At 45.2% G+C, this 19,015-nt stretch overlaps 2 protein-coding genes across 6 annotated transcripts in view; one reads left to right on the top strand and one right to left on the bottom strand.

Annotated features, from left to right (window-relative positions):
• The window catches only part of TPCN1 (two pore segment channel 1), a 57,207-nt gene extending 48,667 nt beyond the window's left edge, over nt 1–8,540 (bottom strand). The window contains exons 1-2 of one of the 2 annotated variants that reach the window (XM_060269636.2): nt 8,403–8,540; nt 7,155–7,611 (exon numbers count right to left, since the gene is read on the bottom strand). In XM_060269636.2, coding sequence (XP_060125619.2) covers nt 7,155–7,251 — 97 coding nt within the window. In that variant the 5' untranslated portion in view covers nt 7,252–7,611; nt 8,403–8,540. Of the gene's footprint in view, nt 1–7,154; nt 7,612–8,389 lie in introns of both variants that reach the window. The other variant, XM_060269637.2, reaches the window with a different exon arrangement.
• Nucleotides 7,298–18,745, top strand: DRC10 (dynein regulatory complex subunit 10). 4 transcript variants are annotated; one of them, XM_088659669.1, is made up of 5 exons: nt 7,298–7,424; nt 13,158–13,946; nt 15,289–15,522; nt 17,294–17,365; nt 18,330–18,745. In XM_088659669.1, exons 2-5 carry the CDS (start codon nt 13,263–13,265, stop codon nt 18,597–18,599), a joined length of 1,260 nt encoding a protein of 419 aa, XP_088515795.1. In that variant the 5' UTR covers nt 7,298–7,424; nt 13,158–13,262; the 3' UTR covers nt 18,600–18,745. The 4 variants fall into 4 exon arrangements, with proteins under 4 accessions (XP_088515795.1, XP_088515796.1, XP_088515794.1 ...); XM_088659670.1 differs by lacking the exon at nt 7,298–7,424 and adding an exon at nt 9,477–9,695; XM_088659668.1 differs by lacking the exon at nt 7,298–7,424 and adding an exon at nt 10,306–10,532.
• The last annotated feature ends 270 nt before the right edge of the window (nt 18,746–19,015 follow it).

Here is a 19,015-nt window from a genome sequence, read left to right as displayed (position 1 = left end):
GAATGGTCTGTGTCACCATTAAAAAAGAAAAGAGGTTAGAATAATAGGCCAATAGATATGTGGACAGGATCAACTGGCTTTTCTTCTTTGAGCTTCCAAAGTTCTAACCTAGCTCAAGTCTATCATCTAAACTAGCCAGATATTCAACTGCGAATCAATCACAGTCAGTCAATCATTTGAAAAATAAGACTTCAGAGCAGGCATCCCCAAACTGCGGCCCTCCAGATGTTTTGGCCTACAACTCCCATGATCCCTAGCTAACAGGACCAGTGGTTGGGGAAGATGGGAATTGTAGTCCAAAACATCTGGAGGGCGGAAGTTTGGGGGTGCCTGCTTTTAGAGCCATCTTGCCCCCCAATGGCTACTAGACATTCCATTTTGTTGACCGTGACCTTGGTTTAAGAAGCTATTTGGTTCCTAGCTTATATGGTGACAGCAGTCACGAAATTAAAAGACGCCTGCTTCTTGGGAGAAAAGCAATGACAAACCTAGACAGCATCTTAAAAAGCAGAGACATCACCTTGCCGACAAAGGTCCGTATAGTTAAAGCTATGGTTTTCCCAGTACTGTAGTGATGTATGGAAGTGAGAGCTGGACCATAAAGAAGGCTGATCGCCGAAGAATTGATGCTTTTGAATTATGGTGCTGGAGGAGACTCTTGAGAGTCCCATGGACTGCAAGAAGATCAAACCTATCCATTCTTAAGGAAATCAGCCCTGAGTGCTCCCTGGAAGGACAGATCGTGAAGCTGAGGCTCCAATACTTTGGCCACCTCATGAGAAGAGAAGAATCCTTGGAAAAGACCCTGATGTTGGGAAAGATTGAGGGCACTAGGAGAAGGGGACGACAGAGGACAAGATGGTTGGACAGTGTTCTCGAAGCTACGAACATGAGTTTGACCAAACTGCGGGAGGCAGTGCAAGACAGGAGTGCCTGGCGTGCTCTGGTCCATGGGGTCACGAAGAGTCGGACACGACTAAACGACTAAACAACAACAACAAAGCTTATATATCTTGAGTTTCTAACACTGGTATGACTAGATAGGCTGTTGCTTTCATACAGCAGGCCAAAATTCATATTCAGCTGTCCTTGATAATTTTATCCAGGATACTTGAAAAAGGATCCTTGCACGCAGAGGCAGCCTGACTTGGGCGCTTTCAAAACACTATACTTCAGTGCATTCCATTGCTATAGTTGAAAATGAAAAAGAAAAGGAATTTTCCCTTTTCTGTTTTGCACGGAGGGATGGGCGGGTAGCAATGTTAATATTACGGCCGTTAAACTGCTCCGCGTTGCGGGAACAGGTGGTTGTGAGGCGATAAAAGGTTTCCAAAGCACTAGGAGACATTCAAACTGCAGTTCTGAGATGACAACGTGTGTTGTTGCTTTTTTTACTGCGTCTGGCTGCTTTTCGCTCGTTGACGCTGACTCGGAACATTTGACGCACAGAGCGGAACAACGGCTGGAAAACAAACAGAGATTAGATTTTCATGGCCTCCCAGGGAACACATCCGTTTGGCAAGATTTGATTGCCATATTTCTGCTTCTTGTCAGTTTTCAGGGCATTTTGGATTTATTTATTTTTTAAAAAAGAGAGAGAGAGAAACGATGGGTTTGGCCAGCATGAAAGCAAAACATGGGCCTGCTGGATTTAGTTGCCTTAGTCACTCTGATGCTCGTAAGAAACTCCTTTGCCCAAGGAAGCGCAGGCAGAAGATTTATCCTGCTGCTGGTAGCCCCCCTGCCTTGAAATCTCATTTTGCCCATCCCAGTTCCATACGTAGTATTGTATAAAAACCAAACAGAAACATCTGTCCAGTGGTTCTCTGTGGCTGATTGCTGCTGCCTTCTCTTTTTTCCTTCCACTTTCAGTGCCTGAGGGGTTCCAAGCGCAAGCTCCTTCCAAGTCGAGCTTATGAGCCAGAACACTGCATTTCTGTGCTTTTTGAACAGGGAGGACATGAAATTAGTTTGGGAAGCCTTGGTGCTTAGAATCCACACCTCACTCTTTCGTGTTTGCATGTGTGGTGAATACTTCTAAAAACCAGCTGGTAGTCTGAACAAAAGCTAATATTAGGTGTACCTTTGGGAAGTTAGCCAGGAGGGGATAATCCAGGCTGGTCCCTGGAATTTCTTTCTTTCTTTCTTTCTTTCTTTCTTTCTTTCTTTCTTTCTTTCTTTCTTTCTTTCTTTCTTTCTTTCTCCCTTCCTTCCTTCCTTCCTTCCTTCCTTCCTTCCTTCCTTCTTCTCCTTCTCCTTCTCCTTCTCCTTCTCCTTCTCCTTCTCCTTCTCCTTCTCCTCCTCCTCCTCTCTTGGACTCCGTTCATATTGGTTTACATGTTACATTACAGAGAAGCATTTACTGGAATATTTGTAAAATATTAAATGCTTCCCTCACATTGTTTAAATTTAAGGGGGACGTGCAATGGAGCCAAGGTCCTTCCAGTGTTTTCTTGCCTCTCAAAACTTCCCACCTCAAACACACACTTGCAATTGTATTCCTAGTTTCCCACGTCTACAGCTTTAGAAGGGAGGGGAAGATAGTTTTCTTATTTCCCTCTTCTTCCATATTCAGTCTTTTCCACATCTCACCTTACTCTTCATCATTTCCAAGATCCATTCTTTTCTTACAAAACATTGCTCCACTGGTCTCTTCTGCATACAATCCCTATTGAGAATGCTACTGAGAATTTATTGCTACCCTTCCTGCAATCATGTCCCTGTGTTTCTTCTGGACCTGGATCCTCGGCATGTCTAGGCCCCGCTCGCTGCTAATAGGCCTGATAAGCAAAGGTATCTGTTGACAGCAACATCAGCTGGTTCCTATCTTAACTGCAACCAACTGCTCCAAGGCCCTCAGGTACTTGCCACACACTGGACTATGTTTACATTTTGTGTCCCTCCTAGAAAAGTAGACTCCTTCATTCATCACAGTGAGCATGGTAAAAAGGTAAAAAAGGTAAAGGACTCCCAGACGGTTAAGTCCAGTCAAAGGCGACTGGGGTTGCGGCGCTCATCTCACTTTCAGACCGAGGGAGCCGGCGCTTGTCCACAGACAGCTTTCTGGGTCATGTGGCCAGCAGGACTAAACCGCTTCTGGCGCAACGGAACACTGTGATGGAAGCCAGATTGCACGGAAATGCCGTTGACCTTCCCGCCGCAGTGGTACCTATTTATCTACTTGCACTGGCATGCTTTCAAACTGCTAGGTTGGCAGAAGCTGGGACAGAACAACGGGAGCTCACCCCGCCATGGGGATTCGAACCGCCAACCTTCCGATCGGCAAGCCCAAGAGGCTCAGTGGTTTAGACCACAGCGCCACCCACGTCCCTGCAGTGAGCATGGAACGAACCCTGAAGACCCAAGACCAAGGATCAATTTTACAATGACCACCTCGCGTCCCCAAGCAAAATTAATATTCGCAAATACTTTCCTCCCTAAGTCCCAGGTAGTTAAAGCAGGACACAATGCCCTGTTTTATTTTTATTACTATATTGAGGTTGAAGCAGGCATATTAGCACAAGAACCCACAGGGACTGGCTCCTACAGGAAGTGGTTACGGCCACTGCAAAGCGGACAGATAACTCCAGCAAGCGAGCCAAAGCTCACACTACAGTTTGCCCACATTATCCACTAAAATGCATTCCAGTGTCTGGGTACATTTGAAATTAACCTCCAATTCTAATTAACTATCTCACGCAGAATAGAAAACCCCAATTCAGTCCAGGTACCCCAGGGATTCTCACTGTACCTAATGGGACTACACCAGCAAAAAGTATTTCATTGCACTACAAGTCGAACGGCATCTTGCCCAACTGGAAGTGAAACTTTAGGTCAAAAGAGGTTCTCTGCTGAATGAAGGGCTGGGGAAGAGAGGGAAGAGAGGTTTGCAGCTTTTCAGCAAGGGGGAGATCAGCCTAATCCATCTGCCAGTAACGAATCAAGACGCAACAAGCTTATTAACCCCCCTACACCCCTCTAGAAAGAGCACCCAGCTAAAATTGACAGTTGCCCAGGGACTACAGAGCAATGTTCGAAATTCACCAGGTGCCAGGCCCATTTTGCACCTGGCTACCGGCCACTTGTGACCAAGTGAAGATGCCTGGACAACAGGATGGCACCAGACGTCTCCACCATCTGGAGGTGCATGCCTGTGGGTCCTTATAATAATATAATAATTTATTATTTATACCCCGCCCATCTGGCCGGGTTCCCCCAGCCACTCTGGGCGGCTTCCAACAAAACAGAAATTCTAAAATACAGAAATCCATCAAACATTAAAATACAGAAATCACATTAAAATACAGAAATCCTCGGGCCTTGCCTGTTTTCACACACTTAGCAACACATCCTGTAGAATTCTGTCCGTGATATTTTATCTGCTCAATCAGAATGAATTTCAGGAACCCAGAAGTCGTGCTGAAAAATACGGCTTGTGAGCCCCAAAGGGCAACTCGGCATTCTGTTTTGGCGGCTGTAACCCTGGTTTAAGGAGCATTTGGCACCTAGCTTATATATATCTGAGTTTCCAACCCAGAGAGTTTGAACATTCTGACCCCACCCATCAGCCATGGAACTAACTATGGCTGGATGGTGCAAGTGTGGGATCTGTCTATGGGTATCTATACACATTATTGCAATCTAAGAACATAGGAAGAGCTATTGCATCAGGCCAATGGCCCATCTAGTCCAGCATCCGGCTCTCAACAGTGGCCAAGCAGATGGTTGTGGGAAACCTGCAAGCAGGACTCGAGCACAAGAGTCAGCTGCCTGGAAGATCAATTCCATCAAAAGGCAGAATATAAAGATTCTGGAAGCTGAATATGTAAGGAGCACGCACAAACCTATCTATTGTGCAGGCTCATGCCAATGTGAAATTGGGATTCACTTGCTATGACTCCCTGACACATGTACACAAAAAAACGGTAAGCATGCAGCCACTACTCTATGGACCTCCCCATTAGGCAGCTCGCCATCAGTGGCCAATCTAGGCATAGCACAGGAAGACACAAAGCTTTGGCCATCTAACTCAGTACAGTGGTACCTTGGTTCTCAAACACCTTGGTCTCAAGCTCCAAAAACCCGGAAGTAAGTGTTCCGGTTTTCAAGCTGAACATCTGATGCGGCTGTCGGCTATTGTTTCCAGGGCGCCTGCACCAATCAGAAGCCACGCCTTGGTTTTCAAACATTTCGGAAGTCAAATGGGCTTCTGGAACTGATTAAGTTTGGCGCTTTTGTTTTTGATATTTATTTTGCGTTTTTGTCTTTGAGGCTTTTTCGGTGAATTTGTTTTTGCGACTGTGTGGAACCCAGTTCAGCTACTGATTGATTGATTGATTGATTGATTGTGTGACTGCAGAAATGGATAAAAGCCCCCCATCCAAACAATGACTATCATCAGTGCAGGTAAGGAAAAATAATAATTTTTATTTTTATCATCTACAATACTGTCTTATTTATTTTATAGCACAATACACTGATTATTGCTTTCGTTTTATGGATCAATGGTCCCGTTAGATAATAAAATTCATGTTAAATTGCTGTTTTGGTGGTTGTTTTTAAAAGTCTGGAATGGATTAATTCGTTTTGCATTACTTTCTACGGAAAAGCGCACCTTGGTTTTGGAACGTTTTGGTTTTGGAATGGACTTCCGGAACAGATTAAGTTTGAGAACCAAGGGACCACTGTACTATCTACACCAGGCATCCCCAAACTGCCGCCCTCCAGATGTTTTGGCCTACAACTCCCATGATCCCTAGCTAACAGGACCAGTGGTCAGGGATGATGGGAATTGTAGTCCAAAACATCTGGAGGGCCAAAGTTTGGGGATGTCTGGTCTACACTGACTGGCTGCATCTCTCCAGGGTTTTTGACTTGGATCCCCTTCCGATCCCTACCCGGAGACACCAGGGATTGAAGCTGGCACCAGAATTCTGAATGCAAAGCAGACAATGGAGGCTAGAAAGGTAGAAGGCAGTGGAACTAACAATGAGTGGAGCCAGAGCAACTACCGGTAATGGCAGGCAAAACCACCCCCTTGACTGGTTGTAAGAAGGCAGGAAGGTGAGGGCTGCCTGAAGGCAAACTGAGGCTGGTGGGGCTGTTTCCCATTTGCTTTAAAGGACCAGCCTCCACGGAGTAAGCAGATGTTCCACCATGGAGCTATGGGCCTTTGGGTGCCCCCATCAAAAGATTGTACGCCATTGGGGAAAGGGCCTTTCTTGCAGCAGTGCCTTGAATTTGGAACACGCTCTGCAGAACTGTTCACCTGGCACCTAGTCTGTTACACACGAGCCAAGGGGCCAATAATTCCTCCCCCCCCCACCTGCCCAGGCTTTTAACTCATAAGGAAACATCAGTTCTGCTCATCATTAGCGTGGTTCTGCATGTTCTAATTTTTATTTGCCCTTGCTCAAATTGTTTTCGGTTGCACTTGCATCCCGAGATCTCAGCAAAATCTTGTTATAAAGCTTCATTTTAAAAAATAGCAACTTGTCAACATGTCTGCCCTACCACTAAGCTGTGTACACACCATACTTTTAAAGTTATGCTTCGCCGTGGCAACCAAAGCTTCCAGGGAACTGTAGTTTGTCTTTTTTTTTAAGCTGGAAAACTATCTTTATTAGCAGTTCACAAAAATTTACAAAAATTCTAAAACAAATTGTTGCAAAATTTGCAATCAATAACCAAATAATAAACAAAACATTAAAATAAAATATTCAAAACTGAATTAAGGTTAGCTGAAATACAAACTTAACTAAAATACAAAATTGACTTAGATACAAACATATATTCTCCCTACCACCACCAACCCTCCCCCCACCCTTTAGTGCTTCCAGCCAATCTCATCTTGCGCCGTTTTTCCCCCTTTTGTGCATGTACATACCTGATTTCTGATTTTATCTTGATATGTATTGCTGTGAGCCTTCATAATTCTTTTGAGAGGTCGGCAGGAACTGTAGTTTGTCAAGGGGGCTGGGAATTGTAGCTCCGAAGGTGGAGAAACCACAGTTCCCAGGATCCTTTGGTGGAGAAAATGGGCTTTAAAAAAGTATGGCGTGTGTACGCAGCTGCCAAAGGACGCGCGAGGCTGGCCTCACTGCAGGAGATGCAAACTGGACAGCAAACAAATGAAAGAAGAGAGTTGAACTTACTTTCGCTGGGTAGCCCCTCCGGTTCGGGACCCTGACTTCTGCCCTCATCCAAGGTGAGAATGAGGGGGACGTCGTCATCTTCCGGATTCACAGCCATCCCCCCAAAAAAGACTTTTGCTTTGCTCCAGGATATCCCTTTAAACCCCGGGTCCCGTCGCCACTTCGTCCAAGATCAGGCGCATCTTGCGGACCTGGGACTGTCCCGGGCGCGTGGAGGAAACGGCACCCATCTCGGCGGAACCCTGGCCCGCATCATGGAGCCCCCACCAGGTACCCTGCCTGCCTGGCTTTTTGGGCAGAGAGGGTGCTACTGTTGCAAAAGAAGCGTCAGCTGACGACTTGCGCCGTCATTCACTTTCCGCGCAAAACCGCCTTCGCTGTCGCTGCTGCGTCCCAAACTCAGCTGGCGTCTGTCTCTGACCTCAGCAGCCCTTCCGACTTAGGAGGAGGATCATCCCTGGAGGGAAAGGGAGGGAGGCGGGGAGAGAGTGAGCGGAGGCCGAGCGGAGGCGAACCAGAGAGATGTTGCTCTTCTTTAGCCGGCCTGGGGCCAGCCAGCATCGCCAGGCGCCTGCCTCTCTTTTGAACAGCGCCTCGGTGATCCATCGCTGCGTGCAAAAAACAGGGCGATCCGTTTCAAAACTTGGGGAAGGGAAAGAGGGGGGAGGCCTCTCGCAATTTGCAGCTGGACTATCTTGCTCTCGGAAATGTTTCCGCCCACCCTGTTTTCAGGGCTCGCTCGGTTTTGCAACGAGATCCCCTCCTTCCCCCTTAATCCAGTTTAATAAAAGCGCAGGGGTCTTTTGTTTTGCACGCTTCTATAAGACCCTTTACTTTTAAAACAGTAAAAGGTGGGCTGTTGTTGTTGTTGTTGTTGTTGTTGCTGGGCTGGGGTTTTGAGGGGGGGTACCCTTCTCGCCAGCACTGTTGGGTTTCGATTTTGCACCCCCTCAACCCCCTCCTCCCTTAACCAGATGTTAAAAGCCATTCTTTGTAGCCACTGTTCAAATTTTGCACCCCAAAACGGAATTGCTTCTTAAGAGGCTATTTTTTACCTTTACCTGCCAGACGATACCCTCTTAATAAAGAAGAACGCCTCTAGGCATGGGCAGAGTGCTGCCCAGCCTTCGGCACTTAACACCTGGATCGTGTCGCCATCACTTCAACTCCAACCTCTAAGCCCCGTTTAGTATATAAGCCATTCTGTCCCGCCCCTCCCCCAACTATATGATTACCATTTATTCTTACTATCAATTATGGAAGGTCCGAACTTTTACAGAGCATAATGCGGCTCAGCCTTCCTTGCCTGCGAGGCTGCTGGAGGGGAAGGGGCTCTTTCCCTTCCTCCTCCCCGCTGTCCTACTTCTTGCTACCGGCGGAAGCAATTCCTAGGCCGGCCACAGCCTTTTTGGAAGGCGGGAGTATTGGGGGGACGACACGGGACACGATTGTTGTCTGAAACCGCCCCCTTCCCTCCCTTGTCGCTGCTGCCCCTCACCTGGCCTCAAGGCGGCCCCTCAAGCCTGAATACCACTCTTTTAAAGATAGCGACACACGCACATAAAACTACGCAAATAAAATAAAACACGCCATATGAAACTGCGGGGAGAGAGGAACACCTTCCTAATTGCCCTAATTTTTGTTTTGTTTTTCTCGTGGTGCCTTTGCTTTATGAAAGTTGCAAGCTTAAAAAGAATCATCTTATAATGAATATAAAACAGAGAGAGCAATTATAACAACAGAGGTGGGAAACAAAACTCTAAAATAGGCACGTGGAGTGAGTACAGTTGCACATGGGTTAAAATAAGAAAAGTTCAAGTAAAGGTTAGCATTATCAATGATTATATATTTTTTGTGTTATTTCTTTGATGGACCATCTTCCTTGCAGTAGCTCGGTGGCAAAGCATTTGCTTTGCATGCAGAAGGCATCGGGTTCAATCCCTGGCGTCTCCGGAAATGGCTGGGAGCAAGAGGGATCAATGGTCTGACTCAATAATAACAACAATAATAACAATAACAAACTTAGTTGGTCTCTAAGGTTCTACTGGATAATTTTTTTTATTTATTTCGACTGCGTCAGACCAACACGGCTACCTACCTGAATCTAGAATACAGTACAGTAATGATAATAATAAAAGGCAGCATCCTACGTAAGTGCAGTAAGGCTAACTTCACGTGCCGGGCACTGCGATGTCAACTCGGAAGAAGACACCATTGGTTTCACTGGTGCTTACTCCCAAGTGAGTGTTTTACAGGATTGCAGGTTCCGTCTAGATAGAACTGCTGCCCCGATCGTCATAGGGCGGGATATAAGAAGAAACCGGAAGTTGTTTATGTACTTTATGATGGTTTACCTCTATATCCCTCGCCCATGCCTTCTACAAGGAAAAACAACCAGTGTGCACGAACCATCCGCTTTACGTCAGTAAACTTTTTAGCTCCGCCCTACACGCGTGCGCAAAACCCAACCGAGCTCTTCTGTGATAGGCGAAAGATAGCCCTATTGACCCACCCCTGAGTTCTTAAGGAGCTGGTATAGAGGTAAGACACAAACTTTAAAACTTTCGGTCTTCAAATGTTGAACGTCACCATATGAGTGGCAAGGAGCACCCAAAGCAAACTTTCCACCCTGTCGAAGCAAAATAAAAAAATAAAAGGTGCTACTGAAGGAATTTTTTTATTTTGTTTCCACCCTGTGAAGACTAAGCAGGGGAGTTGCTCTGCCCCAACCTGCGTAGTGTCCTTTGCCCAATCTTTGAACTGGTTGCTTCCAAAGTCTCTAAGTCTATGGCATACATGGTTACAGGTAGGTAGCCGTGTTGGTCTGGATCGAAGTAAAATAAAAAAATTCCTTCAGTAGCACCTTAAAGACCAACTAAGTTGAAGAAGTGTGCATGCACACGAAAGCTCATACCAAAATAAAAACTTAGTTGGTCTTTAAGGTGCTACTGAAGGAATTTTTCTATGGCATACAGTCAGGGAAAATTTGAGAGCCACCAGCGCCGTCTTTAGGGCACTTCCGTTGTAAAATCGAACTTCCTTCGAAGTAAAGTTGTTACCATAGAGATAAGCCTCAATTTTTTTCCACCCATGGACGCTCAAGTCAAGCGTATGTGTGTCGTTCTAGAAATTTTCACCTCTATGGTTAAGAAGGAATCTGAACCGTAAAACGCGGCTTTATTGCGTCTATGACCCCTTGGTAGCGAGTGGAATGTCGAAGGAGGGTTGGGGGCGGGCTCAGAATACTCTCATTTTATAGTTTCCGCACTGCTATTGGACATCCCTTTTATATGATGCCAACGATAGGCAAAGAAGCGTCGGAGAATGTGATTGGTGGCTTCTCCCACCACCACGCTAATTGGAGTTGCCAAGCAACAGGCAAGCTGGGCCTTGTTTAAAAAAAGGAGGCGGTGGTAGCAGTGACCTGTTTTGGGGGTGGGGGGTGCAAGACTTGTTTTGGGGTGAGTTTAAGGAAAGTCTAAATTGTTTTAATAATAGATTATTATATTGTGTACTGCATATTATATTGTTGTTATTATAGGTTATGTTTTACATTTAACTATTCTCTTTCTTTGAAATCTATGGATGGGCATCTGTACAAACTTAATAAGCAACATGCATAAATTTAGGAAGCTCTCTGTATCTCTTAGCCTAACCTCCCTGGCAGGGTTGTTGCTTGGAGGAGGTTGCAACTGGGAGCTGCCTTGAGTGTGCTGACCAGAGAAAAACAACAATGTATATATATATACATGTGGGAAAGAAAGTTAAGGTGTGGAACTGGGTAGCTGCTGTGCGCTGTGACAATATATACAAGCTTTAATGATTTCAAAAGAGGATTAGACAAATCTATGGAGAGAGGTCTGTTAGGGGTTATTAGCTGTGATGAAACCTCCATGTTCGGCAGCAGTATAGCACCAGTTCTTGGGGCTGGAGAGCAACAGCAAGAGAAGGCTTATCCTTTTATGCATCAGACTACCTGGACCCTGTGGGACTTCAGAATAAATAATTTGTATAGGGCTAGGTTTTGGGGGGGTTTTGTGTGTGATGAGCCCCAGAAGCATGAAGAGAAAGGAAGGAGCGAGAGATGAATTAAGCAGTTACTTTGGCTTTGTTTCAGTAGCGACTCAGTAGAGAAGTTTGGGGTGTGGCACCCCAGGAAAACAGATGCCATACCACTGAGCTGAACTAGTTTTAAGTAAGAAGGCCAGCAAGGGGGCTGGGGCTGGCTGAGGGTAAAGCCTGAGTTAAACGTTTTTTCACCTCTCATGGACCATAAACCATCCCTTTACCTATTACAGCTCTTCTGCTTTCCCATTCTTCAGTTTCTCTCATCACTTATCCCCTTCTAAGTTGTCTGTTCTAGGGCATATAAAGCACCATATTTCCTTATTATTCTGTTCTGGGTTGTGTGAGGACCACAAATGGCAAATAGGTTTTGCTTCTCCTGCAATCATGGAAGCAATTCCTTTTTGGCGTCAAGCAGGGTGGATTTGATTTAAATCAAATTGATTTAAATCATAGTTTTCTACATAAAGACTAATTCTTGCTGGTATAACTTTAATATGCAAGTAGATGAAGATTTTTAGAATAACAACTTTTCATATTAGTTTTTTATCCCCAGTTTAATAGGTTAGTCATTCATATTTGGACAACTTTACTGTTGTACTTAGGAAGGAGAAAAATAATCATTACCTTAATAATAACAATTTAAATAGATTTATTCAACTGAAACAATAACATTACAGCATATGTTATTTGCTTAAACAAACATCCATGTTTGTTAACTAATTTGGCTAAACAAAAACAATATATATATATATTTTAAGAAACTTAGACTGTCAGCCCAGCCTACACATGAAAAAATTAAATACTGTCCACTCCAAACAATCAGAAAAATATTGTTTCTATTCTATTCACTGAACTTCTTGAAACTTAGCATTGAAGGGGTTGTTTCTGTATTCATAGGTTTGTAGAACAATAGGATTAATGTCTTTTTCTCAACTCTGTTCATGTTATAACATTTTTGCTGTGAAGAAGAGGCATGTGATCTCTGTTGAGTCAAATTCAAAAAGTAAACCAAGTATCTGTGATAATATCTTGTAGGCAGAGAAACTGCCCAATAATCTTACAAAAACCTCTGGAAGAGCATGACATTGTGAATGGATTAATGGAATTTATTTACCCCAAAAATTAAACATATGCAACCTTATTCTACATAATTAAAAAAACTAATCTTTATTTCATGATGGAATAACCTTTGGATGGTAATATATTTTCCTCAAAAAGCATTTTATTTTAAAAAAAATCTGATTTAAATCAAAAAAAATCTGTTTTTTTATTTTTTAAAAAAAATCATTGATTTTTATCCACCCTGGCGTCAAGCAGAGCTAGGCGATATATCAATATATTGTCCAAAACTGGTTTGAAGTCCGTATTGAGTTTCATAATTTTTGACCTAGCAATATATCATGCATCATGATGTGTGTTAGGGCTGGGCGATATATCATCCAAAACCAGTTTGAAGTCCATATCATGATATCAGTTTCATAATTTTTGACCTGGCAATATATTGTGAATCTTGATGTGTGTTTGTGTGTGCTGTGCAACAGTCACGATGCGGGAAAAACCGTGAAGCCAGCCAATTCCTCTACATAGCTCCATACATTGTGATATATCAACATATTGCAATGTTTAGCTGGAGATATATCACGATGTTGAAAACCAGATATCATCCAGCCCTAGAGTCAAGTCTCTTTTTTATATACCGTATATTCCAGCATATAAGACGACCCCCAACTTTTCCAGTTAAAATATAGAGTTTGGGATATACTCGCCATATAAGAAATATGACCTGGCGTATAAGATGACCCCCCCCCGACTTTTGAGAAGATTTTCCTGGGTTAAAAAGTAGTCTTATACGCAGGAATATACAGTATTCTGTATCTGTGATTCTGGGACCAAAGTGTGCATGTGCGGGTTTTTTTATAGTCCATTTGCTCACAGATATTGACGCGTCGGATGCGCTGGAGCACCTGCTTATTTGGTACTGAAGACTAAAGCTACTTGTGGATGTGAAAGCGCACCCTGTGAGGATACCTGGCTGAAAACATGGCAACCCAAGTAGTCCAACTGTCCAGCCTTCCATCAGATGCCAACCTGACCAGAAAGGTGAATCTTAGAATACCCCTGAAGATCCTAGAGCCTGGTCGGTCAAAGCTATCCACTGTTGAGACCAAGAGGATTATATCTGTGATGGACGATACCATATTTAAGGTGGAGCTGGTCAGCGCATTCTCTTACATCATCAGGAACCTTGAGGATATGAGTGCAGTGTTGGGACCTGAACTTACAGGGGCTCTTAAGGAACACCTGCGGCTTTCAAACGTTATGGAGGCTACGCTCACCCGCCTTGAAGAGGAAGGCGTTTTGCAAAGGGGCACTGCCAGGGGGTGGCTCAGTGACACTGAGGAACCAAGTGGCTACCTCATCTTGCACATACAAGGCTTAAGGTCTTCTGTCCGAAATATTGTACGCCTGTTTTTTGCTCATCCCTTAGCTTATCAGGCAATACATGATATTGCCAATTTCAGGCAGCTGGCTGTCTCACAGTTCATTAAAGGCCTTGTGGAGCTCAGGGGGTTCCTGCTTGAGAAGCTTCTGACTACCCCGTCAGAAGAAAGAGAAAAAAATCGGTTTATACATGAAATAAACCAGCGAGACCAGAAAAACACGGAGATGATTGCAGCTTTGGAGGAGGAACTGGCAGCGGAGATCAAGAGTCGTGATGATGAGGTACAATGGGGTGGCAGCAGTGGGGCAGGCAGTTGGGGATTTGACTGGTCCAGACAATCGAGCATTCATCCAGCCCAAAATTGTATCAAAAGAATTGCAAAATTTCACACAACCAGAAAGACTGCTGGCAGGAGAAAAAAGATGTTCTTGGACTACAACTCCCAGCTGCTCTAGCATGGCCAGTAGTGAGGGATGATGGGAATTGTAGACCAGCGACTTCTGTAGAGTACCACATTGGCTACCCACTATTAAAGGTAAAGGGACCCCCGACCATTAGGTCCAGTCATGACCGACTCTGGGGTTGCGGAGCTCATCTCGCATTATTGGCTGAGGGAGCCGGCGCACAGCTTCCAGGTCATGTGGCCAGCATGACAAAGCCGCTTCTGGCGAATCAGAGCAGCACACGGAAACACCATTTTCCTTCCCGCTGTAGCACTACCTATTTATCTAATTGCACTTTGACGTGCTTTCCAACTGCTAGGTTGGCAGGAGCTGGGACCAAGCAACAGGAGCTCACCCTGTCGCAGGGATTTGAACCACGACCTTCTGGTCAGCAAGCCCTAGGCTCTGTGGTTTAACCCACAGCACCACCCGTGTCGCTGTTCTAACACCCACTGCTAGAACAGGACAATTTTTTAAAAAATATTTAAAAAAATCCTTCCAGCAGCTGTCTTAGAGACCAACTAAGTTTGTCATTGGTATGAGCTTTCGTGTGCATGCACACTTCTTCAGATACACTGAAACAGAAGTGTGCATGCACACAAAAGCTCATACCAATGACAAACTTAGTTGGTCTCTAAGGTGCTACTGGAAGGAATTTTTTTTATTTTTTGTTTCGACTACGTCAGACAGGCTACCTACCTCTTAACTGTTAGAACAGGAGTTATCTCCCAGTTTCTGCTTTCAGCTGTGCCTTTTGCAAAAGCTATAGGATCGGTAGACAGCTCCAGTATAATAAAGGCTGGAGGTGCCATTGGTTGATACTGAGGATTTCTTAAAACTTATGCAGCTGCCCATCAATAATAATACAATATATCCTAATTAAAGTCAAGGAAATAAAACAGATTTAAAACACAGCCTGAGTGAATAAAGAGCTGCCAGAAAGACATAGAGAAGGCACTGAGGGAGCCTCTTTAGGGAGGTTCTCCATAGTTGGGGTGCCGATACCAAAAAGGCCCTCCACGTTACTTCCAGCAGGCTTCAGCCATGTCCGGTCTCTACTTCCCAGATCCTCAGCAGCATTATTTTAAATTGTTCTCTTGACTTGTGTTGTCATTTGAAATGAATTGGTGTTTGTGCATTGGATTGCAAAGTCCTTCTGACCCATCTTGGTGCCATTCAGATCTCCAGGAAGAACGCCACAATCAAGGACCTCAAAACCCACTTGTACAACATCTCCAAGGTCTCCGAAAACCAAATCCTGCGCACCCGAGCAGAAGCGGATAAGGCGCAGAAGACGGAGCTACGTGGGTCTCAGGGCAAGTGTGCCAAGTTGCAGCAGGAGCTGAATCAGCTCAGAGCTGCACTAAATGCCCTCATTTTGGAGGACCGGGAGTCTGAACTTAATCTCCGGAAGGTAAGCAGAGGTGCTGCCAGTCTAAGCATTCTTACTAGAACAACAGCCCAATGCCCTCCAGATATCTTGGACTGCAAGTCCCATGAGCCCCAGCTAATGCAGCTGGGAATCACAGTCCAAACATGGTCCAACCAGGAGACCAGGTTGGCAAAAACTGCACTAGACCAGGGTTTTCCAAACCTGGGTCTCCAGCTACTTTTAGTTTACAACTCCCATCATCCCTAGCTAGCAGGACCAGTGGTCAGGGATGATGGGGAACACAGTCCGAAATCTGCCGGGGACCCAACTTTGGGGAACCCGGCCCTAGAAAATGAGCTCCTCTGTAGTTAATATAGAGATGGTGTTTCCAAGTGATGCTGGAAGAAAGGGCATCATCTAGTACAAGCTTGTCCGACTCCCAAGAAACTGTGATCTACTCCCAATATATATATTTAAAAAAACTGGCAGTGATCTACCCATTGAAATTGGAAGGAGGAGTGTGCGTGGGGTGGGTGGATTGCCCAGAGTTGCTGAGCTTTTTTTAAGAGGGAAGTGCCCAGAGGAGTTGAGCTTTGGGGGGGGGGGAGGTTTGTGCAGTATTTAGCTTTCCCCCATTAACTTTTTGTACACGATAAGGATCCCACGATCTACCAGGAGCAGCTGGGATCTACTGGTAGATTGCAATCTACTGGTTGGACATCCCTGATTCTAACACATGGCAGGTTGTAGCATACATCTAGTGGACTGATTTGGCCACGGTGGCTTAGAAGTGCAAGCCTGGGATAGAGCTGGAATCAAACAGCCACCTGGGCCAATCCCCTTCCTCCATTGCAACCAATGTTATCAAACTGGTCTACTGTACATTCTTCCAGGGGTGGCGGCACTCAGTATCTGAATTAAGAATACTTTCCAATTTTTAAATTGTCTCCCAGCCAAACTTAAAGGACAACAATTTCTTTATGACTGGAAAGGATTGTTGTGCATTTAAACTCTACCTATTGAACAAGTCGATTTACTCTGAAGGTGGCTAGGCTTAACAAGTTTTTTTTTTAAGAGCTTTCCTTGGGGAGGCCTTCATGCATTTTCAGAACACATTGGGTTTTGTGCACCTACATGAACACTTCAACTGCGAAACCATTTCTGGCTCTAGAGAAGTCTTGCAGGAGTCAGTTCATGCCAGAAAAGACCCAGCCATGGCCTGCTGCTGGCTCTAGAATGGAAACCACAAGTGTACAGAAGATGGGCATCTCTGGTGCATATAAATGGGATAAACAGCACCTATCCCAGGTTAATATGCTCAGCTGGTTGCAGTCTTTATAGCTAAATGACTATGCAACTGGAGCCAGCCACTTACTTGACTTAGCAAGGCTACATAAATGTGCTGAGTTTGACTGAGTGCGTTGTCCAAACTCAGAATCATAGCTCTTTCCTCACTAATCACAAGTTGTAACTGAGGAGGGAGCTTTAAAACCATGAGTTGCTGCTCAGACAACATGCTAAGCCAAACCTTGGTTTACTCACCGTAGTAAACTGTGGCCCTCAAAAGGTTGGGGGTGGGGAGCCAAGTAATTGTGAGCTGAGCTCATCCCCAGGAGCCTGCAATTTCACGCAGTCTCATGGTGCCAAAGTGTGAACCAGCTGACAGTGTTACCAGGCCCAGAATATCTGTACACTTAAAGCTCTCCAGAGACTGTTGGTTGCCTTCAATGGAAATGTCATCGACTAGTATAGCCAGCCGCCCCAGCTTAACCCTGAAATTTTGGAAATGATTTTCTTCTCTTATTTATTCTAGAAAAAATTCAAAGTGGAGATGGAAATAGAGAACTGGGTCCAGAAGTATGATATTGAGATGCTAGAAAAGCAGGTACTGTTGTCAACCAAAGTCTGAGCCTTTTCTCTGCCAATTCTTTTTGCCTATAAGAGGTCATTTCACAAACGTTAAGCAGCAAAACTTCCCAGGGCACTGATGTAGGATAACTCTCCCACTTTCCTTACATCAGCTGGGTTCCTTTTCCTACCTCCATGGTTGCAACATTACCTAGGAAACCGAGCTGTTCCGTCCGCCTCACAAATTATTTAGAATTGCTCAGCCAGCTGGTCTGGCATTGCTGGTTTGGTTAATTGGACCACAACAAAAGCATCCTTCAGTTCATGTTTTCTTTTCAAGCCGGAATGTGAGCTTGTACAGGTGTGCAAAAAAAAAAAAGTATGGTGCCCTCAAAGATGTTTTGGACTCCAGCATGGTCAAGGATGATGGGATTTGTAGTCCACAACATCTGGAGGGCACCATGTTGTCTGTCCGCGACTTAAGTACCGTAGATTTTTCATTGATGGCTAACATAGAAACCAAATACAGGGTCTTATTGCGCCAATGCGTCATTGGCAACTTGCTAGGGAGCACGCTCAGGCTACAAAAGAAGGGAGGTTTGCCAAGGCCCTTTCTGCTGCTCACACTGGGTAAGAGGGGCTTTAAAAACTCTTTGCCCTATTTAGGCTTGTGAGAGAACAGGTCGGTGGGCAGAACCACTGGTCTCCCGTCTCTTTCTTGGTTCACAATTCAAGAATCTTGTAGCAACTTAAAGGAGAGGTCTCCATGAATTGAGAATCTGAGAACCTGCCGTGGGCACCACCTATGACTGCCTTCAAAGCATAGTGCAGAGGGGGCCATCATCTTTAAGGCACCACAAGACACTTTGCTGCAAGGGGCATCACATGCTGCCGCCTCCTATAGCTCACAATATGTCTGAATTGGTGCAGAATATGTCAAAGATCAGTTCCGTTAGATGTTGAGGCAGTTGCTTAAATGCCAGGCCTTTGTCCATCCCCAGGAGGAGATCGAGGAGATTGACGTGGTCTATGTGGTAGAGAAGGAACAGCTGGCAGAGCTGAGAGAGAAGTTTGCGCTGCTGGATCAGGAATACAGCCAGATCAAGGAGGAGAGGAGGGTGAAGGCGGAGCAGAAAGCGAAGGCCGAGAAGGAGCTGGCCATCCTGGTCCGAGCCGCCACCCTCATCCAAGCCTTGTGGAAGGGGTACCTGGTGAGATCGCTGCTACGGTCCAAGAGGAAGAAGAAGGGCAAAGGGAGGAGGAGGAAGTGAGCCTTCACCTCTTCCTGCCCTGCCCCGTCCCCAGTCACAGGCAGCCAAGTCCATTCCAGATCGTCCAAAATGGGTATTTAGCACTCCCTAGGGAGGTTTGTCGTTCCTCAATAAATGCTATCAGCCAAATAGGCAAAGTTGTGAAAGAGCTGTTCTCTCCTTTCTCTAGGTTTGAAAGGAAACTGCAGGGGCTGCTTTGCACAGAACTTGTTCTAACCGTGCTCAAGAATTGCAGGGGCAAAACTCATATTTCAGGGGTGGGGAACCCAAGGCCCAGCCAGGGTCTCTCTCTGGCCCAGAGAAATCTTAGAATTGTTGAGTTGGAAGGGGCCTCCAATGATCATTTAGTCCAATCCCCTGCAATGCAGGAATCTTCCCCAAGCCGCATTTGTTAGGGTCCCTGCTTTGCACTCCCA

The sequence above is a fragment of the Zootoca vivipara genome, chromosome 16, assembly GCF_965207765.1.
Source record: "Zootoca vivipara chromosome 16, rZooViv2.hap1.1, whole genome shotgun sequence".
NCBI classification, from domain to species: domain Eukaryota; kingdom Metazoa; phylum Chordata; class Lepidosauria; order Squamata; family Lacertidae; genus Zootoca; species Zootoca vivipara.
Note: the sequence above shows the minus strand (reverse complement) of the source record. Positions and strands in the feature narration are given on the sequence as shown.

Coding starts and splice junctions, on each gene's coding strand:
- DRC10 (XM_088659669.1), top strand. CDS start 13,263: ATGGCAACCCAAGTAGTCCAACTGTCCAGCCTTCCATCAGATGCCAAC. Junction 13,947..15,288: donor TCAAGAGTCGTGATGATGAG/GTACAATGGGGT, acceptor GGTGCCATTCAG/ATCTCCAGGAAGAACGCCAC. Junction 17,366..18,329: donor TTGAGATGCTAGAAAAGCAG/GTACTGTTGTCA, acceptor GTCCATCCCCAG/GAGGAGATCGAGGAGATTGA.